The sequence below is a fragment of the Rhododendron vialii genome, chromosome 9a (assembly GCF_030253575.1).
Source record: "Rhododendron vialii isolate Sample 1 chromosome 9a, ASM3025357v1".
NCBI classification, from domain to species: domain Eukaryota; kingdom Viridiplantae; phylum Streptophyta; class Magnoliopsida; order Ericales; family Ericaceae; genus Rhododendron; species Rhododendron vialii.
In genome coordinates, this window is record NC_080565.1 from 35,160,549 (window position 1) to 35,186,460 (window position 25,912).

Below are 25,912 nucleotides of genomic sequence, written 5' to 3' on the forward strand. Positions count from 1 at the left end.
GCCGCTAACTACTGACACTTTTTTTTCGTTTGTACCTCGATCTATTTTAACTGGTTGAAAATTTAGTTAGTATATTTTTATATTAGTAATAAGTTTTATACGAAATATGAGTATTATTTGAGAAATATCGATTAGTTCTAGTAGACAATATTTTAAAAATTACATAAAACATTACAAACTACGAAATATAAACAATTGAAGTGGCATGAACCTAAAAAAGGCTATAAATTGGGACGACAACAGTTTTAGATTCAGGTTAAAATATGAATCTGATTTAGATTGGATCCAAATTTAATCCAGTCCATTAAGAGCACTACTAGCAAACACATAGCACTCAATTTTGAGGGAGGATCTGGACCATTTGTGGGCCCTTTTCGAGCTCGCAATAATGGTTGGAACCGTTCACTTTCTAGATCGTTGAGAACATTGATCATGCCAAAAATCACATTCATCAGATATCAAAATGCTTTAAGTTTGTAAGAAAAAAGTTTGCAACAGTACTAGATTGCAACCTATTTGATACAATTATCTAAAAATCAATATATTTCGATATCATACCAATTGATACCCGATCACGATATCATATCAATTGATACCCGATCAATGTGATTTTTGGCGAGATCTCTCAATGAGTTCTAAGAAGTGATACCCAATCACGATATCATGTCAATTGATACCTGATCAACGTGATTTTTGGCGAGATCTCTCAATGAGTTCTAAGAAGTGAACGGTTCCGACCACTGTTGCGAGGCAAGAAAGAACCCACAAATTGTCCAAAATTGAATGTGATTTTTGGCGTGATCTATGTTTTCAAGTTCTAAGTTCTACAATATCATATCAATTGATACCTGATCAACGTGATTTTTGGCGAAATCTCTCAATGAGTTCTAAGAAGTGAACGGTTCCGACCACTGCTGCGAGCCAAGAAAGAACCCACAAATTGTCCAAAATTGGACATAATTTTTAGCGTGATCTATATTTTCAAGTTTTAAGTTCTACAAAATGAACGTAATTTTTAGCGTGATCTATATTTTCAAGTTTTAAGTTCTACAAAATGAATAGCTCCGACCATTGTTACAACACCGGACCACCGATGATCTTAAACTAGACCAGACTAGTTATGACCCGGAAGAACCACCGACGATCTAAAACTAGATCAGACTAGTTGGGTGGGAGATTTTGAGATAGTGTAGGTTAGTTTGGGAGGCCAGCACGAGCGAGTTCTGCTAGGTAGGCAGCGTCAACGCTCGGCCAGCCTTTTAACCCCCTCCAAAATTTGACACCCATGAGGGCGCTACGAGCCGTTCCCACCGCTCGCTTTGTTTTCCCTACTCATTAGTTTAAGGCAATTTTTTTCTCCAGCCTTCTCTTGAATATTTATATGAGCTGATAGATCAAGGAGCTTTCGTTCTCTGTCGATGTGGGATGAAGTAATAAGAGGTCTTTAGCTAGCTTTTCGCCCATCAACCTCCATCCATTCTGTTTTCAACATTTGGCGATTGATGTTTTGCTGATCTTCTCAGAATTCGTAGAGAGACGATTAGATTTTCCTCTCTTTTTTATAGGAAAGGTTCAAGATGGGAGAAGAAAATCAAACCGTCTTCAAGTTCTAGGATGCTCTCACAAATTTAATTTTTTGTAGCTTAGAATGTTTTCAAGGTCAGTTTCGTGCATCGTGTGAATTAGGTCAAGATGCTTTCACATTCTTTTGGGTAATATAGGGTGTCTTGAGCCAGCTTGTCCACACCTCAAACTAATCTCTATAGACTCGCTCATAGCCATTTCACACTTTTGCGCACGGGGATGAGATACATGCAAGAGTTCCTGGCAAGAAAAATCAAACATGAAACCTAAGAACAAAAAACCTCCAAGGGTTGGGTCAAGACCACTGGCCCAACTCCTTGGAGTTGCTTTCACAATCTTCTCGTAATGGTGAATGACCATAGTCCAACCAGGTAATCTTAGGGCATCTCTAATGCATGAGTTAAGAGGTGTATTAAGTCAGGAAAGTACTAATTTAACTAACTAAAGCTATTTTGGTATTCCTAATGGGTTTGCTAAACACTTGGCGAACTCTAACCAAAACTAACTGTTCGGTTAACTGTGCATGTGTCAATAGTGAACTTTTGTACAAAGGAGTGAAGAAAAATACAAAGAGGGTCCAAATGTCGCTTTCAAAGTGTTGTCGGATGATTTAGTACCAGTTGGGTACAATATTAGTGGGTCCCATTCCATTAAAAAATATTCTCTCTTTTCAAGTTAACCAATATAGATATAGCCCATTAAAAATGCACTCTTCTTTGCTTGCTAATTAAGTTTTTAACACATAAAATAGGGTTCCACATGTGCTTAAGTGTGCACTTTAACAAACAAATTTTAACTCTCCCACTAGAGATGCTCTTAGAGAAATTAATGTCATTTTGTTGCAGCCAACTTTCTGTGTCACAACAGGAACAACCAACTTCCCTATGAAAACATCAGCATATATTACAGCTAAGGACCGCAAAAACTTCCACACAATACAATGCATGTTCACAAGAAGTTTTACTAAAGGCCAAGAGAAAATGTCTCGAAATATGTATTTATCGACTCTTGTACATGCGTCTCTAACAAGCTTGTTGGGATAAAAGGGCCGTTAACAACTACTAACACTTTTGTCCCGTCCTTATTTAATAGTCTCTCTCGCTCTGTTCTAACCCATTGACACGATAAATCACCGATCTCCCAATCTGCAAGCCCCATCAAACAATTGTATCCAAACGGCAAACAATTTTCGAATCAGATTCAATAAAAATATTGAATCTAATTTGGATTGGATCCAAATGTTTCCATCATCAACCTAAAATTGTACACCCTCTGTCCCATATTGGCGGTCCCTTACGAAAAGACGTATAATTTTGATACCGAAAAATAAAATACTTCTGCGCATAATTAAATTTCTGTCCAAAATTGCTCTTGAAGTACGAGTACTTTTATTTTGTGTAAAAAAACTTAAAAAATAATACTTGAAAGTATTTTATCTTTTTAATTAGGAAATTGCACGATTTTTTGTAAAGCAATATGTGACGAAAAAATTTAACAAAATGTAACACTCAATTTTTGGGATAGCTTTGGTGGGCTTGGGAGGCCCGCACGGGCGAGTTCTGCAAGGTAGGCAGCGTCAACGCTCGGTCAGCCCCTCCAAAATTTCATACACACAAAGGGGCCACGAGCAGCTCTCACCGCTTGCTTTGTTTTCCTAACTCATTTTTTTAAGCATTTCTAACCACCACTCTTCTCATGAATACTTAAACGAGCTTCTAGATCAAGGAGCCTTCTTTTCCGGTCGATGTGGGACAAGTAAAAGAGGTCTTTTAGCTAGCTTTTAATTCGCCATATCTACATCCATCCGTTCTGTTTTCGACATTTGGCGGTTGCCGCTTTGCTAATCTTCTCGGAATTCACAGAGAGATGATTGGATAGTCCTCTCTTTTTTGTAGGGAAGGGTCAAGGACTCAAGATGGGAAAAGAAAATCAAACCATCTTAAAAGTTCTAGGACGCTCTCACGAATTAATTTTTGTAGCTTAGAATTTTTTGCAAGGTCACTTTCGTGCATCGTGTGAATTAGTTCAAGGTGTTTTCACATTTTCTTGGGTAATGTAGGGTGTCTTGGATTAGCTTACCCGTACCTCGAATTAATCTCTATAGACCCACTTGTAGCTATTTCACACGATTGCGCGCAAGGATGAGATAGCTTCAAGAGTTGCTCGCAAGGAAAATCAAACATGAAATCTTAGAAGGGAACAAAACCTCCACGGCTTGGGCCAAGACCACTGGGCCAACTCCTTGGAATTGCTTTCACAATCATCTCCTAAAGGTGAATGACCATAGTCCAACCAGGTAATCTTAGAGAAATGTCATTTTCTTGCAGCCAAATTTCTCGTCACAACAGGAACAACCAACTTCCCTATGAAAACATCAGCATATATTACAGCCAAGGAGCAGAAGATAACGACTAATATTTACTGTCACATATACTTTCAAACATGACACAAATTGTACTTCACCGCGCAACAAATTTAGCCGCGGAAAGAATTGAGTCATTATTACAAATGGGTATGCACGGGACTACAAAAACTTCGACAGAATACAACAACGAAGTGCATGTTCACAAGAAGCTTACTTGCGTAAACCGCCCAGAAATGCTGGGAAAAAATGGGTAAAGGTCAAGAGAATGTCTGAAAATATTTATACATCGACTCATATACATATGTCCATGGATACAACAACAATAAGTACATATCCGCACATGCCTAGGTATATCCTTTTTAGAACCTCCGCGACAACAATGGCTCTAATTGAGGATCTTTGTCTTTGGAGACCGGAGATTGTCTATCACCTGACTCCAACTCTTCAGTTGAGAATCCCTCGGCTCTCTGTCCTAACAACCTCTGGAAAAAACTGGGATAATCATCAGATAATGCTTCTGATGCCTTGGGTGTCTCGTTCAAACTCTGCACGTGCTGAAGGCAAACTTGAACAGCATCGTGCACTCTAACGAAGAACCACTCTTTACCGATGAGCTCAACCATACCAGATCTTGCCAGGGTAAGCAGAACTTCACGGTTTGGATTGGCAATGGCCGTCTGCAATATAACCAAAGGGTATAGGAAAGAAGATTAATACTGATTCAAGGAACAAAATTCATTTTGCCACCAAAACTAAAGACCCGTGGAATAAAGAATTCCAGTGACATTCGAATATAGAGAAACATCCTGAAAACCAACGAACATAGCAAAACCCCAACATGGATTTCAAATTGATTGGAAAATACTTGACATTTTTGCTTCATAATAGCATTTAGTTTCTGAGGTTATACTTGTCTCATCTTACTATTGAGTAAATGATTTGTTCCTTCTACAAATCTAAATTCGATTGATTACCAAGCGTTGGGCTTTTACGAACTTTTATAAAATTTAGTACATGTTTCTAAACATTGATTATTACTTCAATATCCTTTTGACTCTTTTTGAAATGTTACCGAAATGATTGCAAAATGTTTATGCTTCTACGTTTACTGAAACGAACACACCAGAACAAAAAGTATCATCCTTGTATAGATTAAAGTCGTAACTTGTAAAGATTTAACAATTTTGTGGCCAAAGAATCGTGATAAAGGAGAAGAGACAATAACAGGCCTTCAGAAATTTAACATATCATAGCAAAAATAAATCCTGTTAATTTAATCAAAGGGACTTTCAACCTGGATGTCCCTGGACTTGTACTCCTGGTGCAAGTCTTTTAGCGCTTGAGCAGCACTCGAGTCTATATACGTAACAGCTGAAAAGGGAGAGAAAAAACACACATAAAATAAAAGTAATAAAGGACATGATCCTTGATATTGTGGCCGTTGGTGTGAAACATCTCCTTTACGCTATTGGATGTGTGCAAATAGGAAAACTCCTACTATGACTTCAAAATAGGAAACACACTTGTGTAAACTGCATAGAAAGTGAAGATTAAGAAAACTCACGTGCCATCTCTATAATCACAAAATAAACCCTTTCAACATCTGGCCCACGTTTTGTAGAGTTATCAACCTCAAGTTCAAATTCCCGTAGCCTGACAGATTGACAGCAGATAATTTGAAATAAATGCTTAATTTTGAAATTTAGGTAGCACCAATCAGTTGAAGTTTGAAGAGTTGGCACAATTTTACACTAAACTTAAAAAGCATTGACTCACCTGTCTTTTATGTAACTTGTATTAGCAAAATAAATTGGTGAATCAATCCGAACAATCACAATTCCGTTGTAGGAATATGCTTCCGGATACTGTTGAACATTTCTATAAATAGTGGTGCCAGGAAGACGCCCCAATACAGCTGGAATGTAAAATTATTCCATTAATAAACAGATAAAACGTATCCTGAAGTAGTTAAACAGTAAGATGAATATGGATGACATATTGGATCACCAGGGATGTGCTCTAAGTAACACCAAAGCAGACTGTAGGATTTTGCAAACAATGAAAGGACAAATGAACTAATATGAACCATAAACAACTGCAGTAGAAGGCACAAATAACAAGAGTCCATGGGTTCAGCTTGAAGGGACACATGGCAAAGGACTAGAATTTTAATTCAAAAAAATATGATTCTGGACAGTAAGGGAAAGGTAAACGGCAGCCTATACAATCCATTTGGATAAGGCTAGAATGACAATAAAGTTAATGGAGACTCAGACATGAATGGTCACATTGATGATGACATAGATAAACGCCTATGAAAAAACAGATCCAGAGATTAGGATAACGCTGAAGGAAAACATGAAATTTCCTAACACTTGTCAAATACGCTTACTTTAATTAAATTTTACTTTATCTCACTATTTAATTAGTCTATTATATTACTGTTGTTAATCTTTTCTTCTTTGGGGGCTGGGGAGGGGGGAGAAGTGGGAGGGTGGGTCCGTGGGGGTGCATAAAATGCTGAGATGTGGGAATGGCTGTTGTTAAACAATAGATTGACAATTACATGGGCATTCAAGTACATGCACATGATCATTTATAATAGTGCAATAAGCTTACCAACATGTGGATTTGCTGATTCATGGATGACGAAACCAAGTGAAACACCAACCTACATGTTCAAATTTGAAATGGTTTTAAGCACAGATTTAGCGAGCATTCTAAAGCTATTCAAGTGATACCCAAACATGAAAAAAAAAATACGGAATCTTGTATGCACAGGCAGCACCAGAGGGTAAAAGTCCTTTCTTTTTTTTCGTTGTCAACAAGGAAGATGCAACAAAATTTGGAAGGACATTTTAAAGGATATAATGCAAGCTGGCACAAGAAAAAGAGGAAGAACCACATAAACACTTCATTATCTTTGGGCATTGACTACTACCCCATGCATCAAAAGATCTTAAGAAGCCATTGGGATCCTCAAAAAAACGATTAATGATTTAAAATACATCTGCTGTCTGGTGGAAGCTACTTATGGCTGGAAAAGGCTATTGGAGGACTGGAAGTTCTTGAGTTGAAGGACAGTATGGAGCATTTTCGTATTTGACATGATAGAAATCTGTAAGAGCAACTGCAAAAGGGTAAGTGACGAAAGTTGGTGATTGGCATTGGCTTAAATAGCACGCAAAAAATGAGCTCATAGAAGAATATCATGAATTGAACTTCCTAGTAAGGTTAAAAGGTTTCACAAGCTGCAATGTCAAGAACCTCATCAGCTTGATGGAGGACTGAAAAGTTGATGAGAGCTAAACTGGCGGAGATGAAGTACTATGATAAAGCTAGCTTGAGCTACAATCGTGCAAAAAAATTGGATATATGACTTCTTGCCATGAAATGACATTAAAAGCTCAACACGCCAAAAATACCAAGGTCTCCCAAGGACCAAATGAGGTGAACCATATAACATAAAGTGCAAGCCGGGGTGAAGTAAGGTGCACATGTAATCTGCATGCATTGACGATACAGTGTGAAAAATGCAAAAGCTGGAACAATGATCTCTTTAAATATTCCATGAAAATTGTAACACGAAATGAAGATATGTTGATATATACAATGCCAAATGCTCACCCCTACAAGGACGCCAATTTCAATACCAAGGAACAGAGTTGTTGCAAATGTTATGGTCCAAAGAAGAAAATCTTTCTTGTCTACACGCCATAAGAAGATAGCCTCATTGTAATCAACCTGAAAAAACCAAGAAAAAATCTCAAAGAGAGAGCCAGTAGCAATCTAACCAAGGCAATCACTACAATGCATAGTTGTGAACTCATGTATCCGTGCACATAAAAGGAAAGAGAAGGGTGCATTGTTGCATACTCATGTATCCGTTCACATAAATTAACAGGCGAGAAAAGAGAAGGGTATTTTTGTTCAGTAGGTGTATCATTTCTGAGGCTGAGAATCCATAGACTAGCACCTTAGTCATTGCAGGATGGCCAGAGAACAAGGAAGCTAACTATTTCTTTTTTAGAAGAGTGGTAACTGGTAAGCCAATCTGTTCAACTTAAAAAGTAATCTAAGGACATCATACAAGCAAAATGGACAGTACAACCACCATGACGAATTAAGCAAGAACAGACTTCAAAGCCTAAAATTTTGAACTCACCAGCCCAATTACAGCAGAGACCACAATTGCAGCCAGAGCGCACTGCATAGGTCATATACGAAATCCATTATGAGCAACTAGAAGTCAGGGACTCAGGTGTTTCGTCATAAGAGGAATAATCAATTGGGTGAAAAACATAGGCACATAGGTAACATGTCAAACAGGTGAAGATTCTGATAGCCTAGATCATGATATCAGAAACATGGACACCACGAACAAAAGTTGAAAAATGATATAGTGAAGAAAACTTTGTTTTGGAAATTTTAATCCACTAGATAAAGTGACATGGTTGTCTGGGTTTTTGAAGCATTTTCTCCTGAATAAATAAATTTTCAAAACAAATGATGAGCAGCAAACCTGAGGTATGTATTCAAATAATGGAGTCAAGAATAATAGAGCACAAGCCATTATAATTCCCATCACAACTCCGGATAATCCAGTTTTGGCTCCACTTTCATTATTGACAGCTGACCTAGAAAAGGAGCCTACATGACATCCAAAAAGGAAATTTTGTCTCTTACAAGCATGTCAACTAAATAAATGGATTCAAAGATACATAAAGCAAGAAAAAGATATTGTGTCAATATTGTTTCCTTTCCGGAAAAAATAACATCTACCCCCTATTTCATATTGCAACCAATTAATTCTCACCTGTTGTGGGATAGGAAGAAAAGAATGAACCACAGATATTGGCCACACCAAGGCCAAACAACTGCAACCAAAAAGAAAACAACTTCCTGTCATTGTCAAAACTACTTTGTTAATAGCCACTGAAATAAGATCAACAGAATTCCTGTTTTTAACTCCCAAAAAGTAGACAAAGGCACCAACCTGTTTGCTATTGCTAGTTTTTTTCTTTTTTCTTTTGTTTCCCTTTTTGCCCATTTGGTACAAGGATATGGTGAGTATTATGAAGTTCATCAAACTTGACAATCAAACCATGGAGAAAGTCCAATACACAGTCAGAAGCAAGTATACAACAAGACAAGCATATCGACAAAGAGACCCACATAGGGAGAACTAACCACCCAAAAGAAGAGCCCCCCCATAATGGGGACTAAATAATCAATCTTTGTCGATGGAGAGAATTCACCCTTGATCTCCCCCTTGGGAATGTAAAAAGGTGGTCAACAGGGTTAACCCAATTCCTTTTGCAATCACAAGTTCTCGGTTCTTTGTTTCATTGTGTAGCATTATAAAAGAAATGTAACACGGTGCAGTAATCATATAGGAGTATCCTGATTATCACAACCAGTATTACTGCTTACACCAGATTTTATAATTTGTTCTCCAGTTTATTATGAAGGGGAAAAGAGCTCTGCCACTTAATGATGCCGAAAGGAACAACTTATGGTATTAGGATAATAAGTACTCAGAAGCTTCTGCGGGAATAGATTTATATACAATGATTAAGTCCATAAAATCATCATAAGAAGGGGTTGCACTTTTTACGAAACAAAAATTCACCTATTGATGCACCAAATGTACCTCTTGAAAGGGGATAACAAGATTGCCTCTAATCAAGTGATGATGCCTTATAATGTGTGGTGCCTTTGATGGATCTTAAATTGAACTTCTTATCCCTAAGCTATTGAAGTTACCAAACCATGGGAAGCTATAGCTGTGAAAGGAATGTGGTTCTTCATCACATGGGAAAATGAAATAGAGACCCACAGGACAATATACTGCTGAAAGGTTCCATTGTGAACCTTTTTCGTTTAAACATTAACTTCTTCGTTAGTGATGGAACTTATGGCGTTGATGCTCATTATGTCACCCAAAATCATTGGTAAAATAGAAGAAGTCCGAAAATCACAATTCAAAAGAAACGGAAAACCATTTGAAGATATGAACTTTAGTCTTTAGACTCCAATTGCCACCAAGCAACCACAAGAGATAACTACCTGATATAGTTGTGAGGTGAACACAAAGCTAAAACCCCACTTGATTACTTCATATAGGTATGAAGGATCAAGCAACAACAGAACAACAATTACCCATGAATCATGGGGGTAGGGGGGGGAGGACTTGGGACAGACCTAACCTTTGGCAATATATGTAAAATATAGCTGCTCTTGGAAAGTTTTACCACTAAAATAGCAGGCCCCCTATGCTGCAGATGAGTTCATGATGCTATCCAGCACCAATTTGCCAGTAGGAAGTATCGAAGTTGCTCATATATTGGTTGATCAAATATGACTTACATAAAGGTTAAAGATATATTATGATTCTCTATGATGACAAGTAGATTTTGAAAATTTTCAACACATAAATCGATGGAGAAGGGTTGTGTTGTCCGAACATCATAATTTCTAGTTCTTACAAAACATACCTCTTGATTGGAATCCAATTCATATCCATTCTTTGCTGCCAATGCTTTCGCAATCCCCACTGATTCCTAGAGATGAAACAATAATTATAATTCTGAACACAAACGCACAATTCGAATTGGATTCGCATACCTATGTTTCCTTACCAATATCGCCACACTAGTAATGAGAATGGCAGTCGGGATCAAAGACTTCACATATGCAAACTCTTTAGGAATTGAAAATTTGGGGAGGCCTTGAGGTATGTCTCCTACCTAAAGCACAAGTCCAAATTTACCAGCTCCATTCACAACTAATTCACAGGAAATCCGGTTTTGACTATAAAGAAAATACTTATGAAGTGAACAACCAACACAGAGATAAATAGACAAGTACGGAAATCAACAAGTAGAAAGATCTTCATATTTAAGTTTGGTTCACTATTCCCAATCTCGTCGGACACTATGCTAGACCAAGATTCTATGACGCAAGCAACTCTCTTTTGTAGTTTAGATAGATTCCCATCCTTCACACCTTTTCCTTCTCTACTAACCTCATTCCAAATGTTCGCATACACATGGTGCATCAAAGAAGGTCCTCCTCATGCTTAATGTCATAAACAATGATCATATCTATCATCATGGTTGCTCTTTCGAAATTTGTGAAAGATTTGGTTCATCCAGGAGATTTTGAGTCTCAGAAACAAGCTTAAATTGGAGTCCTATACACCTCAAATAGTCATTGAGCACAGTGCGTGCTACAAGGTTCTTGTTCTGCCCAGAGAGTCAATACAAATTAGATGCAACGTGCATAAATTTTCTGCTCTCATAATACACAACAGTATAACAAAATTGTCTGTTAATGATTAGTTCCACAATTGTTTGTGAGCCATCAGTTCAGCCTTCCCTCCATCTAGTTGCACCAAGAATAAATTCTAAAAATTATACACTGGAAAATCATGATATGATCCAGGGTTGCTGGGGAAGAGAAGATATAAACAAGTCGAAGCGGAATCATTTCATTTATGGTTGCTTCAGTGGAATATACGAGGTTATTTCTACAGGAAAGAATAGTACCAAGTAGAACAATAGATAAAAATTTAGCAAATGAATATGGTCAATATTCATCTCCAGTAGTACGTAAGCTCAATTCACGTTATGTTCTTACCAAAGTAATTGAAGATGGATTGAATATTTTTACAAAGGTTGTACCAAGAACAACTGCTGTAAGGGGACCAGCTGCTCGCAGAAACCGCAAGTACTTCCTTGATTTTCCCTATACATGAAACCATCCAGGTGATTACCAGCTATAGATTGCTACTATCTAAAACATAACTACAATTGTTCACAGAGAGCAAATAAGAGCTCATACCAAGTGCTTCATGACAAGAAGTATAGCTAGCACAATCGATCCCATTACAAAAGGGGGCCATGAGAACTACAAAAGGAAATCATCACTTGCGTTTAGATAAATGTGAATCAGGGAAAACACAAGGCAAATCTAGAAAAGTAAAGGTTGAGACCTTAAATTTTAGGTGACCAAGTAAATGTCAAAGGAATCATTAGTTTTAGATTGTTAAACAGCAAAAAGCTCTTAATATTCATTAAAGCGCCATGCGAAAGTATGAAACTATAATCACTAACTATCCAAGGCTGTACAAATAACCATTGGCCGAGATAGGAAACATATAATAAACTTCAGGATTGTGAAGTAAGTACCACTTGTTTCTTTGAAGTGTGTAGTAAAGAACACCAATAGTAATTGAAAAAAGGGAGTGCCAACATAAGGTAGAAATAGCCACATAAGATTTTAGTTCCTAGTGATCCAAAACTCTTTTCTTTTATCTTTCAGCCATCTTCTAATGTTCTAATGGGTTGATGTTCATGAACTATTTTGAAAAAGCCCACGTAAATTACTTTGAAAGTTTGAAAAGATTATAAGAAAGTTGAGCTCAATTTGGTTCATTACTTTATTTAACTCTGGAACCTCAGAAGTTAAAAGATTACCACTAACATACCAATAATTCATGACAAGTTAAAGGTATTGTCCGATTTATGTTTCGTCTTCTCACTGATTAACAAAATCAGTATCATAACTGTAATACCAAACATAGTAAAAAAAAAGTGGAAGCAAGAACTCTAATACCCAACAATAGAATAATACCAATGTTAACCTCACCACATGCATCAATGATACATGCTTGAAATTGTTGTACATGGAATATTCCAGTTCAGTTCAAAAAAATATTCCAATTAACCATGTATTCTGTAAGTTTCCAACTCTTTTTTGTTATTGCAAAATATTTCTGCAGTAGTTCATCCAATGCCCTTTGAACAGATACACATACTTTTCTCGCATTTATTGGGAGACAAACAACTTGAGCTATTTGACTGTATGAACAACTCAATGACACCATAACATAGTAATGAAGGTCACATACAGTGATCTAACCATCTAGCCACCTGCTAAAGTAGATAGGATTCTAATACAAGATACATTTCAATTGCGTTTACTCAAGATACGAGGAAACATGTGATTGAATATCAAGCTTAAACAACAAAACCCACAATAGCTCCTCATTAACAAACAAGGGTGTGCCAAAACGTAGTTCCACGAGAAAATATAGACATCAGCATAGATACTCATCAGGATCCATCACTTGGCACGGAAAGCATACCTCGTCTGCTCCAGATATTATACTCTTGATCAGTGGAATAATTTCGCTACTTCGTTCTATATCATATCCCAAGAAATATTTCGCTTGAGACAAGGCTATCACAATGGCTGAAGCGGTTGTAAAGCCAGATATTACAGAGTGGCTAATGAAACGAATAATCCATCCAAGTCTAGAGGGGAAAAAAACAAGTGTAAGTTTTTCCACCAAAAGTAATCGGAGGTAACTTGCTAGGGTAAAAAACAAATAACTAGCAGTAATACTAATAACAAGCACAAAAATAGAAGAAACAAAATTTCAGACTTAGACTGTGACGAGGTTGAGCAACAATAATGATACAGACTTTGGGTAGTGAACGGGTTGAGCAAGATCAGATCCACACAAAAGCTCCTGTTAGAAGAAAAGGTAGGCTAGATGCAATAACGTAGGTTTCCAACCACTAATCATGTGTTATATTCCTACTATCAAACCCCAACCATGTGTTATATTCCTACTATCCAACCCCAACCACTCAAAAACAGAAGTCGCTTCACTGAAGAAAATATCGAATGATACGGATCAGTTTACTACTTGGCAATTCTGTGACTACTAAGACTAAAAATTCCAGGACCGGTATTTCAGTCTTATAAATGTGGATGTCTTGGGAAGTTACAACTTACATGTTGGAGGAATTTTTTTTCTAATACCAATGCCCATGAGCCTGCAGTCAGAGGAAACCTTCCTATGAGACGGAACTCCGGAGAAGATGGAGATAGGCTTGTACCAGTGAATATGTATATACAAAGACATAAAGATTTATTTCTCATAGTGCAAAAGAGAGTATATTTGTCGGTTTGAAACCCACTTTATGATATTAGAGTTTCCACAAAATCATGGAATCAAAATAAGACAGAAACAGAGCAACAATGATTGCAAAGCAAAAATAGCAGAAGTACTACCTCAAGAGTCCCATTATGCATTCCATAATCCCAACCATCAGCGCCAACAATATTGCAAGTTCAATGTACAGGTCATCAGATGAATCAACTATCTTTCCTAAGGCATTCGACACCAGGAGGGAAACTAGTGCTACAGGACCAATTGCAAGCTGGCGAGATGACCCAAAAATGGCATAGACAAATATAGGCACGAAACCAGAATCTGGCTTGAAAAGCAAAACCAATGAGAAAAAACTTAAGATCCAAGTATGGTTGCAAAAACAGACACATAAAGCATTATGATGTACATAAAAACGTCCATCAAATTTGCTTTGTCATGCACAAATTTTAGAAGCAAAGGAGGCAGAATGCTCTAAATTTCATGCACGACTCAAAATAAGCTCAACAACATTATCTTTGATGCAACTGATACAAATTTTATGCGTGATAATCTAATGAAAAAAACTTACAAAGTCCATAGATCGCAGGCAGCCCGGCTAACTTCGCATAAGACATTGACTGGGGACAAAAAGATAAGATGAATAATTAGAAGTACGGAACCAACGATATCAAAAAGCCATCTTGTAAATCACCATTAAACACACAGGCAAATCCTTGTAAACGGAACAATGTATAAAATGCTTTACCCACTCCCTTAATTTCAGAGCGTTGTCTGAATGGTTTAGAATCTTTAGATGCATGAAATAGGTAGGGATGTGGTGACAAAGCAGCCAGCCAAGTTGGAAAGCTAATCATTCAATCATCTACCACTGAGATTCTCAATAAAAAATAAAAAATCATCCACCACTTAAAATGCTTCAAAAACCCAAATAAATCAGTGTTTCCTAAACTAGAGTCCTCACCAACTCTTGGTTAGTGCAATGTACGCTCTTGCTTAGTGCAACAATTCACAGGGGATCAAGTGCAGCACAAAAGCATGAACCAAAACTTTGGAGTATAAAGGAACTACTGCACTGACCAACCCTTGGAGGAATAGACAACGTATCCATTCATCAATTTTAAACAGTCTAGCACTCCACTATAAATTGTTTCACATCCGTCAATAGTCATTGACAAACTAAACGGTATGTGTCAAACAAACAACAAAAAAGTGCTGCCCATGTCATGAACATATATGCTACCGCACGAAACCAATTAGAATAAGCTGATCAACCGACTATACACTCCAGATTTCCACTTGAACGTCATTGATCTTCCTAACAGAGGACCTGGACATAGTGCAAAGTCACTTGAAAGAACTCCGAAAAACACATTCATCCCATCACTCCCAGTGTGGCTCTTGTTTCAATCAAAAGCACATCAAAGTGCAAAAACGCTAACTATATTAGGAAAACCAAATCCAGTTACACGTTACTAATGAAGGTTGAGACAAATTAGTTAATTGTCAAACTAAAACTGGAAACATATATCAATTAGGTTACAAACAAAATTGAAAGCAAATAAATTTAAGCAACTACGGATCAAGCACACCAGGAAATAAAAAAAAATTCTGATGCAAACGATAATTACGGAGTACACAGCATACGTCCCGATGAGAAGCATGAAAACAGAGCACAACCACCAACTGTTTTTCGCTTGCTTACCGAGAAAACCAAGAGATAACTTTTTGATCGGAAACCAAGAGGGAACTTGAAAACTCGGTTTGCTCATCTTCGCACAATACTCAATTCACACAAGAAACAAAAATGAACATCACAACAAGCCAAACTGCCAAAGCATATTCAGTTCAGTTTAGTTCAGTTAGTTCCCAATTTCCTGGAAAAGCAAATACTAACACGCAACGATGGTAACACATAACTTAGGATTCGTATATTTCTGTTCCACACTTAATGGCCTAATTCACGTGTGTGAGCGGGAGCAAAAGCAGGAGTTAAGTCACATCTCTAAGAGCAGGAACGGGAGCATGAAAGCGAAAGTACTGGAATTCGCGAGAGAGAGAGAGAGAGAGAGAGAGAGAGAACCTGAGGGACGAGCATGACGCCGACGGTGACGCCAGCCATGAGATCAAGCTGGAAGTAGTCTTTCCACTTGTAGGCACGAATCCACCGGTAACAAGGGAGGAAGAGCTCGATCCACTCCGTCCACGTCATCAGATTCAGCTTCGCGCGCCATCTCGACACAGTCGGCGGCGGCCACGTGGAAGACGACGCCGTCGGGTGCTCCAAGGTGATGACCTTCACCGGACGTCCCGTCTTCGGCATGGAGCCGGAGGGGGTTTGATCAACGGTGGACTGGTCGAGGTCGCGGGAGCTCGAGGAGGCGTAGGTTATCTCCATGCGCATACCCGGCGCATTGGATCATATGGCCTCGTGTTTCTCCCGTGTTCGTGGCCCCACGCGGCCCGCCAGAGGAGAAAGTTCAGATAGAAAATGGAATTTGCAAAAGGGTATTTATCATTTTCAATTCGGGGTAATTCCAAATGGAAAATGATTTTGACATTCCAATTTTTTATGATGGCATTTTAAAATTTGTCTTTTAGTGTGTATAATTTTTATACTAAAAGACAAATTTAGAGTGTCATAAAAAAAATTGGAGTGCCAAAATCATTTGCCTTCCAAATACAGTAGTTTCAATCCTACAATTAAAATGGTACCTAGGTTCCGTTTAAGAAACTTTCTTATTTTATAAGTACTTATTTCAAAACTTATCAAACAAAAATAAGAAGGTTTGTTCCACAAAACTCAAATAAGCATCTTATTTCACATTTTCAAACTCAAAAATAATGTAAATGATTATTTGCACCGTATTAAATATCTTAACGATATATATTAAATAAGATTCATATTGATAGGCAAAATTATTTGCATAAACACATGATTTTTGAGCTTGAAATTGCCTTCTTAAAAAATAAATACTTATTTCCGTTTTGTGGAATATGCCTTATTATTAGACAAAAAATAAGTTCTTATTCACATTCTGGAACGAGCCTTAGTATTCAGTTTGGCAGGGCGTTGCCTTCTGTAGAATGAAATATGCTTGGCAGCATCTTCTTTTAGAGCGGTGCAGAGTTGCCAATTCGGTCATGGATCTCGATAATCAATGGCTTAAATCTTAACCGAGCTATGGACGAGTCAGATTTGTATACACCCAGATTCGATCCGAATCATCCATGCCGAGATGAACAGACGGATCGACCATTTTGCACCCGCTCGACATGGAGCTGCTAGGCAGCATCGCCAAATCCGTCTTATGTAAACTAAAAGGATCAAACACATAAAAACAAAAAGAAATTAATTTTCCCCCAGACTTGGGGTTGAGACTTATACATTTTATTTTAGACCCGACACTAATGTAGTAATGTGTGATGAAAGAGGCGCGTCGCACTGATAAACTAAGAGTTAAGACCCTGTTTATCGGCAGGAATTGAACCCTGTTATCGGTTATTTTGTGGGCATTTTTTCAAGACTCATTATTACTAATTTTTAATAAACCAAGAGTTGGGGTACTGGGGGTATAGAAGAATCTCATCTGGTTCTCAAGTTAAAATACTCTAGCTAAGCTGTACCTAGACGTGATTTCAGCGAAATTCATTTTGTCCTCAGAGAGAGAGAGAGAGAGAGAGAGAGAGAGAGAGGCGAGGCTTCATTGGCTGTGAAGTCAATGTGAGGAAGAAACGTGCATTTTTTTTAAAAAGGAAACGTGCACGTTTGTGGCTTCCAAAATGGGAATTTTTATTCGCTTTATTTGTACGACCTAAACCTTTGCCTTGGTATAAGAAATATCAGGACCTCGTTGGTGGTTAGAATTTCCGGATGAAGAGGAAATCATTGGGTTTCCACCTATTTCATTGTGTGGTCATTGTAATTGTAGGAATCTGAATCGTTTATTTTATAAGACTCGCAAAGTAATATACTTACGGATAAAATCAACTTGATCGGATATCAATAAGTATATTGGTTTATAAAATACACAGTTATAGGCAGTTTAACTTATAAAAAATTAGTGACAGAATGAGGCCGTTCGTCTTATAAACTAAAATTCAATTTTTGATATAACTATTGATGTCCGATCATGCTCATTTTTTGCGGGAATATATTATTTTGAGGGTCCCACAAGATAAACGGTTTAGATATATTACTCTAGTGAATACTCAACAGAGCCTACAATACATGGGCGGTGTCGGAAACCCTATGGCCTCATTCGGGCAGAACTTAGAACATCCACAATGTAATAGTCAAAATTAAAAGATTGCTAAAGGTAGTAATGTGTGCTTAAAAAGTGCTCAAATTGTAATTATCAAAATTAGCAACCGCCTAACCAATAATCAAATTTGGACATTTAAATAATCAAAAGTAACAATGTGAGATTTCACATTGCTAACTTTAGCAATCCTCTAAATGAATAATCAAAAGTTGACATGACAAGTTTTGATTATTCACTTTTGATTATTATATTGCAGATGCTCTTATACTCTAAAAGAAACTATATAGGGGTTGCATATTTTTTTTCGTCTTTTATTTATTTCCGTTTCTTTTTTTATAAATGAATATAGCGCACAACATCTATTCAAAGAATAAACCATGAATAACGAAATAGTAAATAATAGGAGTATCTCACATAGCTCACATGAAAGAGAAAAGAGCAATTATGCATTCTCACATAGCTTTTTTTTTTTTTTTTTTCCAACGTGAGAGGATTGCATTGATAAACGTTCAAAAACACTTACAAAACGCAGATCATTACAAAGAACTTGGACAAAGTCAAACTAATCATCTAACAAATACAAAACAAGTAAATCACAAGGCAATCAATATCTTTTATCCTAACCCAGACATGGCCTAACACAATAACGACACTTTTAAACTACCTAACATCTAATTAGGAGTTTCAAAAAAGAAAAAGTGCAAAGTTAAGGACAAAAAATACCAAATACCCAAACGATCAGATGCTCTCCACCCAAGTATGAACGCACCAATGAACTCCCAAGAACTACAGATCTGTCAAGCCATTATGGGTTGCCTTGCTAAATACAGCGTGCATGTAGGATAAAACGTTGAAGAACATATATCATTATGAAGCAACCTCGATTAAGAGAACCCGATCTGTAGACAAAATTCGTTCAAAGACGAAACTAATAACTCTCGTTGAACAAAAGACAAAATCTCATAGATCAGATGATAAATCGTAGATCTGGAGAGACAGAAGAAAAAAAACAAAGAAAGAGAGTCGGAAGTACCATGACCTCCCTCTCCTGCCGCCACACATAGGTATGGAACCCACGGGGTGAGGGGAGAAGATCGAGGAGTTGTGGTGGCTAAGGTTGAGAGAAAGGGAGAGGGAGAGGGAGAGGGAGAGGGAGATAGGGTTGAGACAATGTCGTTTTCAAATAGCTCACTTGCATGAACTATCACTGTAAATTAAACTTGGTATTTTTCGTGGTCCAATCTTTTTTTTCTCTGGTTTCCCCATACTCAGACTAGCTAGATGCAAATTTTGTTACGGACTTTGAAATACTTCACTTATATATATGGACCGTAACATGTTTATATATATGACCTGCATGCAAGAGTTTGCATCACGTTGGAAATAAATATTCTCTCCGTCTTATTTTAATTGTTCGTTTTTAAATTACGTGCCATTTTTTAATTTGCTTATATCTTTTCGATCTATAATATTTTTCATAATTTTGAAAATTTTATATTATAGAACTGATCGAAATCTCTCAAATAAGATTTATATTGCATATTTTTCAAAATCCACACTAAAAAGAAATAAAAGAGATAAACAGAATAATGAATAATGAAAATGGAAGTATGAGACAGAGAGAGTAATAGCTAGGATGACCCGACCAGTTTCAAAACCAAAAATTTCCTCCAAATTTGTTCAAAGCCAGAATCAAATTTCTAGAACCGGAGAGAGTACATAGAAGATGAAGTGCATGCATATGAGTTATTCAAATCATTAATTGGTGGTGGTCTAATCCAATGAACCACTTTACTCTATTGAGAAACTGAGATCAGTGTCGCTTCTTCTTCTTCTTTGTTCAAGTTCAAATATTCACGACTCATAAACTGCCCTAAACATGCATGATCAGTTCAAGAATTGATTTCGATCAAATGAAAAGACTAATCCTTAATTGTTTCGAGGTGAGATGCAGAGATGAGAAACGTACGGTGGTGACTATTAGGGTTCCCAACATGCATATATGCATCTCCAAACCCTATAAAAAACCCTCTAACTATACCTACCCAGTACGCAAAAGCTAGCATTGATCATGGCATCCTCCTCTAAACAAGTGAGCCTGAAGCTACTGATAGACGCCAAGAACAACAAGGTCCTCTTCGCCGAGGCCGGAAAGGACTTCGTCGACTTCCTATTCACTCTCCTCTCTCTCCCTGTCGGCTCCGTCATCCGCCTCCTCACCGCCAAGAGCATGGTCGGCTGCCTCGGAAACCTTTATGGTAGTATCGAAAACATGAACGAGACTTACATGCAACCAAACCACAACAAGGAGGATCTTTTGAAACCCAAGGCTGTGGTGAGTTCGAAGGAGGTTCCCCTTCTACTGACCGACGATGTCTCGGCAGTGAAAAAGGTTTACATGTGTGGAAGTTATCATAGGTACGTACTGTAGGCCATAACCAAATCGGATCGATATTTCAGCCCTTTTTGACATTGAAATTTTACTAGTTCACACTTTCACCAAAATGTTTTTTTTTTTCTGACTGTACAGGTTCATTACCTATGACCCTAGAGCCATCTGTCCCACCTGTAAATACACTATATCAACGGAGGTGCCATTTGTCGCCCCAGAGGTGGCCAAGGATGGTTTCTCCGGCGAGGGGGGTTACGTTAAAGGGGTGGTAACGTATATGGTGATGGATGATCTGGTGGTGACGCCCATGTCCACCATCTCCGGCATTGCAATGCTTAGCAAGTGCAACGTTACAAACGTTGGAGCTTTGGAGGAGAAGGTGGTGAGCTTTGGAATGGATGAAGTATGGAATTTTCCTTACTTTTTTCTCTTTTTCATTATCCTGATCTTCTCCTACTCTTTTCCTCCCATTATTGCCAAGAGGATGCTAATTAGGTGTAGAATTTATCGGCATTTTGGAGGGCTTGAACTCTCATATTTAAAACTGGGTGACATTAATGTGAATTAGGAGATTGGGATGCGCTCAAATCCTCTTTACTTAATTTGCCTGTACCGGTGTTGGGTGCACATTTTGTGTCATTGCATGCATCATGTAACGTGATTTGACTACTTTTCTAGATTCTTTCGTCTAAATGTAACAATCCCATTCTCAAACGCATGTCATATTTCTTTTAGGGAACAAAAGCATATATATTTAACAACAAAAAAAAATACAAACGTGTGTCATATTGTTTGATGGAAATTTTATAGCTAGGTTACTAACATCACTGGCTTTTTTTTTTTGGGAGATAGGGTTTGAAATTGCTGAAGGGATCTTTACAGTCAAAGGCGGTTTTGACTAGTATCTTCCTTGACAAGAAGGTGGTACTCGGAGCCTAGTTGGAAAGAGCATTTAAGTTGATGCTTTAAAATATAAATCTTTGATGGTATTTATTTGGTAATTTGGAAGTATGAGAATTTATTTGCTTTTGGAATATGAAGCTGTTCAATAATATGAAGTGAGAAGAAGTTGTCCCCTAGTCTGTACCAACTAATCAAAATTTCCCTGTAATCATGTCAAACAAAGAAAATGCTAGCTACTTGATGTAGCTAGTCATAATCACATGCCGGTACTTAGATCGGAATGGAAGATAAATGGCAAACTAGTACAATGAATTTGTGGCTTGACGTTGATGGATCGATCCACAAGGCCTGTGGTTGATAAAAAACGGTCAAAATAACAAGACCAACTATGGTCGGATACATGAAAACAATCCATGAATAAAGGGTTCAAATTTGCACACAGTTGTATATCAATCCTATAAAAAGACTCATTGCTGCATCCTGGTCAAGGGCCCTTCGGGTATTGTATATGGGGTCAATCACAAAAATAAACAAAACACAAAACGCAAAATCTCCAACTTACGGGAAAAAAAAAAATGTACTTTTAATACTGATGCCACATAAGGGGCAATACGAACTAGTAACATAGGAATTTGTTAACACCAAAATGTCTACAGCTACACGCTTTTAAAAACCCTCTACACACGTATTTAAAGTGTTTCTGAAAGTGTGTGTGATTGATTGTAGAAGAATTCGATGTTAAAAGTATATGATGACATACGTCAGTCTCAACTGCCATGTACTCACAAAATTTCATTATTGCATATAAATATGAATGCTAACAGTCACATCAAACACTGAATAGAAGATGTTTATGTATCTTCCCTCTTTGATGGATGAAGATCCACGGTTCATCTCATTAAATTTTCAAACAAAGCAAAGCTCGGAAAACGGATACTCATTGTGTCATTTGGAAAAAGGCTGCACTTTGGTTATAATTGGATTAATCAAGTACTTAACTTACAAAAACAGATGTCGGGGGGATCTTCAACCAAATTCACACGCAGAGATGAGGAGATCTGGGCACAAGTTATGGAGCAATTTGGTCATGCCCGAACATATGGGTTGGGTGGTTTTTTCACTGACGTCTTAGGAGGTGGATATCGACAATCTCAAGAACAGAATCGTATTTTTCAAGCACAACTCCAAGATCAATTTCAGCTCTATCAGGTGCAATTCGAGACACAAATGAAGGACACGATGGATACACAAATAGACGCTATGCTTACAGAAACGCAATCTCAAGCAGCTACTATTCAATAATGGCGAAAATTCATTTCTATAGTCAATCACAATAAGATCGTACAAAATTAAGGCATTCATTACTAACTACAAAAGTTTATAACCCATACTTTAAGTTAGATTAGTTAAAAATGAGCTCAAAATCTTAGACAAATTTTTTCAAATATGTTTGAAATGAACATGGACAAGTTTTAGAATAATCGAGTTATTTTTGTTAATGATTTTATTTTAAAATATTTCTCTCAAATGGTTAAAAATAAAGAGAATCAAGAAAGAATAACTCCAAATAGACAAACAACTCGTAAAACAACAAGTATAAATGTACCATATGATAAAATTCGGGCATAAAACTAATTCTATATGTGTATTATCGAGAAATATGCAAATGTGTATGTTTATATATTAGTAGCACGTTTTCATAATTATGCTAATTTGTACAAAGATATTTTAATTTTGAATAAAAACACGCGTTCGAGTGAAAACACGTGCCCCACATGCCCCATTTGGATCCGTCCCTGGGACCATGTGTTTAACAAGCTGTTTAATAGAAGGCACAACACCACTTCCAAGAAGTGCAAAAGACTTCGATAGAAGAGAAAGACCAAAATAGTGTACCATATATTTTTCCTGTTTTCTGAGGGTGTGATTTCGAAAAGAAAATGCACGAACACCAGAATTCTGTTGAATCGATCATTCCCAAGAAAGAAGATTAATAAATAAATACTTCCTTTTAAGATGAGAGTATATTATACACACATGTTACATGTACACAAATGTTAAAAGCAATGGCAACTAGAAGGATGAAAGCTGTGACTGCGAGCCTAAAACTCCGACGCCAAGCGAGTCCTCTTCGCCGAAGCAGGGGAAGACTTTATCGATTTCCTGCGCAATCTTCTCGCTTTGCCCGTCGGAACCGTGATCAGAATCCTCAACAATCGATCACTGCTGGGGAGCACCTCTTCGGCGGCATCGAAGACTGGAGTCTGTCGGATTTTTACCCGCCATACTTCCGTGGTGCTGCCAAGAAACAAGTTCGGCTTGCTTCTACATGGTGATGGATGATCTGACGGTGAAGCCCATGTCCACTACCCTGTCTACTTTTGCCCTGCTCAACGAGTTCGATGGTAAGGAGGTCGGTCCAATAGAGGAAAGAGTTGTCGATGTGAGATTGGCCGAGGTACGCGATGCGATTCCACTGTATTCCTTTTTTGGCCACTATCTATTTTATTTGTACAAACATTACGTGTGCCACGAGCTCTAGTTACGCGACACAATAATAAATACCAAAAGAAATGTTACTGACAATGAATCTCTACCCTGTTTTATTTTTTTATTTTGGCTAGGGTTTGAAGCTGGTGAAGGCAACTTTGCAGTCCAACATGGTTTTAACAAGTGTCTTCCTTGGAGACGGGGCAACGGACTCATGGCATCCTCCTCTTACTATAGATACCCAGTACCGAAACCATCCTAAAAGTAAACTCATCAACTAGTAATGATTCAGGGGGCCGTCTTTGATATTTTGAGGGTCCGATGTAATTTCAAAGGTTGAGGCCTCTTGCGTATCTTTACGAGCAAACAGAGTAAAAAAATAAATAAATCTAAAAACGAAAAAATGAGCCTGAAGCTACTTAACGACACGAAGAAACGACAAGGCAAAACTGGGGCTAGGTCCATAACAGCAGCTCATTTGGATTGAGAGGTTTCGGGAGAAAAGAAAGAGGAAGGAGAGAGAACTCAATCTCTCCTCCGTTTGGATGATCCACAAGGCGAGAGAGGGTGAGGAAGGACGGGAGGCGAGAGCCCCCTAAAAACCCATTTTTATTTCAAAGATGCTACATGCACAACGGTTGTGCAAAACATCAAACACAATCAATCTCCATCCGTCCATTATTGTAATAAATGGTCAAGATTCGTTCAAACTTTTCCTTGGAAGAGTTAAACTTTTCATTACAATAATGGACGGATCGAGATTGGTTGTGTTTGATATTTTGCACAACCGTTGTGCATGTAGCATCTTTGGTTTTTGTAAAATCTAGAACGTCTAAACACATCTGAACGGTTAGAATTTGTTACACAACATACACAACGGTTGTGTGAGTATCATTTTCGTTTTTATTTCTCGCCACTTTTGGCGCCATTCCGTGAGCTAGGAGAAGAGAGAGGCGAGTGGGAAGCGTGGGTGATAGTAGATCTCACTCGCTCAACTTCCGGCAGTGCGTGCGGGCTACTACGGCATCTTTTCGTCGTCGAACCAGTGGCTGTGCAATCGCCGGAGAAGAGAGAGGAGAGTTCCAGGTCACCGGAGAGTTGCCGGTGATGGGAGTGAGAGTTTGATTTCTCACGTGTATTTGGATGGGTTGGTAAGAAACTACACCCCTTTCTTTTTTTTCTCTCACTAATAAGAGAGGGAAAATGATGGCCCATGATGTATTTTAATAATTAACATCCGTAAAAAATATGCTAAGACTATTTGTTAATATTAAAAATATCATTAGCGGACATTAATTATAAAAAAACGTTATTGACCATTATTTTCCCTAAGGGAGACCACTCCCTTTTATTTTCCTTTCTCACCTGGGCAGCCAAAGGGGCTGTAACTTCTGTGAAAATTTTCTTGGAAGATCCATGTTTATTAAATGGGCATCTACTGGAATTATGCAACATGGAGGGGCCAAAGCCCGTGGGATGACACATCAAACGATTTCGAACAGACACTTGAAGGTGGAATTTTACTAAACTATAGAAGGACTTTTTGAAGATTTTATACTTGTTCAGTTTTTTTTTTCGCGTTCATTAGTTTTTCGTTAAACTTTTATAGATTATTGATTTTTCTCGACAATAGGAATCAGAAAAGTAAATTTTTTTAATGTTACTCAAATATTTTGAAAAATATCCACTTTTCATAAGTAAAAAAGTGTTAAAAGTGCATATTCCTAAAAATATTTGAGTTATAAATTTGTTTATTTTTTAGATTTCTTTCGTCAAGACAAGTTAATAATCTTTAAAAGCGCGATTTTTTTTAAAATTAAAGATAAAACTTTCAAAAAGTGCTAAAATTAAGCAAAACGGATAAGTTTGTAACCGTAGCATTTTTCCCCCCTTAAAAAAAGCGCGCCATTAGGGTTCTCATTCCCAACATTCATCTCCAAAACCCTACA

The 25,912-nt window shown here is 37.6% G+C and overlaps 2 protein-coding genes and 2 non-coding genes across 5 annotated transcripts; 1 reads left to right on the top strand and 3 right to left on the bottom strand.

The window, feature by feature from the left end:
- Positions 1–1,200: 1,200 nt before the first annotated feature.
- Positions 1,201–1,349, bottom strand: LOC131302195 (U12 minor spliceosomal RNA). Its single transcript, XR_009191660.1, has one exon. It is a non-coding gene; the product is annotated as a U12 minor spliceosomal RNA (small nuclear RNA).
- Positions 1,350–3,124: 1,775 nt separating this feature from the next.
- On the bottom strand, positions 3,125–3,259 carry LOC131302196 (U12 minor spliceosomal RNA). The gene has a single exon (XR_009191661.1). It is a non-coding gene; the product is annotated as a U12 minor spliceosomal RNA (small nuclear RNA).
- A 725-nt stretch (positions 3,260–3,984) lies between these two features.
- Positions 3,985–16,394, bottom strand: LOC131300534 (sulfate transporter 4.1, chloroplastic-like). 2 transcript variants are annotated; one of them, XM_058326431.1, is made up of 17 exons: positions 15,997–16,394; positions 14,485–14,533; positions 14,036–14,237; positions 13,101–13,269; positions 11,795–11,860; positions 11,591–11,698; positions 10,591–10,698; positions 10,447–10,512; positions 8,766–8,826; positions 8,472–8,599; positions 8,115–8,156; positions 7,577–7,693; positions 6,569–6,620; positions 5,726–5,864; positions 5,514–5,602; positions 5,244–5,320; positions 3,985–4,626 (listed from the first exon to the last, which is right to left on the bottom strand). In XM_058326431.1, exons 1-17 carry the CDS (start codon positions 16,315–16,317, stop codon positions 4,309–4,311), a joined length of 2,112 nt encoding a protein of 703 aa, XP_058182414.1. In that variant the 5' UTR covers positions 16,318–16,394; the 3' UTR covers positions 3,985–4,308. The 2 variants fall into 2 exon arrangements, with proteins under 2 accessions (XP_058182414.1, XP_058182415.1); XM_058326432.1 differs by having other exon boundaries at positions 14,036–14,241; positions 15,997–16,068.
- A 3,770-nt stretch (positions 16,395–20,164) lies between these two features.
- On the top strand, positions 20,165–22,775 carry LOC131299838 (uncharacterized). The gene is made up of 3 exons (XM_058325410.1): positions 20,165–20,596; positions 20,709–20,973; positions 22,485–22,775. Exons 1-3 carry the CDS (start codon positions 20,250–20,252, stop codon positions 22,773–22,775), a joined length of 903 nt encoding a protein of 300 aa, XP_058181393.1. The 5' UTR covers positions 20,165–20,249.
- Positions 22,776–25,912: the final 3,137 nt, after the last annotated feature.

Bases quoted from the DNA above. Each gene is read 5' to 3' on its own strand.
- LOC131299838 (XM_058325410.1), top strand. From the start codon at position 20,250: ATGGCATCCTCCTCTAAACAAGTGAGCCTGAAGCTACTGATAGACGCC. The intron at 20,597-20,708 runs GTACGTACTGTA...CTGACTGTACAG, and splicing joins ATGTGTGGAAGTTATCATAG to GTTCATTACCTATGACCCTA. The intron at 20,974-22,484 runs GTATGGAATTTT...TTACAAAAACAG, and splicing joins TGAGCTTTGGAATGGATGAA to ATGTCGGGGGGATCTTCAAC.
- LOC131300534 (XM_058326431.1), bottom strand. From the start codon at position 16,317: ATGCGCATGGAGATAACCTACGCCTCCTCGAGCTCCCGCGACCTCGAC. The intron at 11,861-13,100 runs GTATGCTTTCCG...TTCCTTTTGTAG, and splicing joins TAATATCTGGAGCAGACGAG to TTCTCATGGCCCCCTTTTGT. The intron at 5,865-6,568 runs GTAAGCTTATTG...TTTACATTCCAG, and splicing joins ATCAGCAAATCCACATGTTG to CTGTATTGGGGCGTCTTCCT.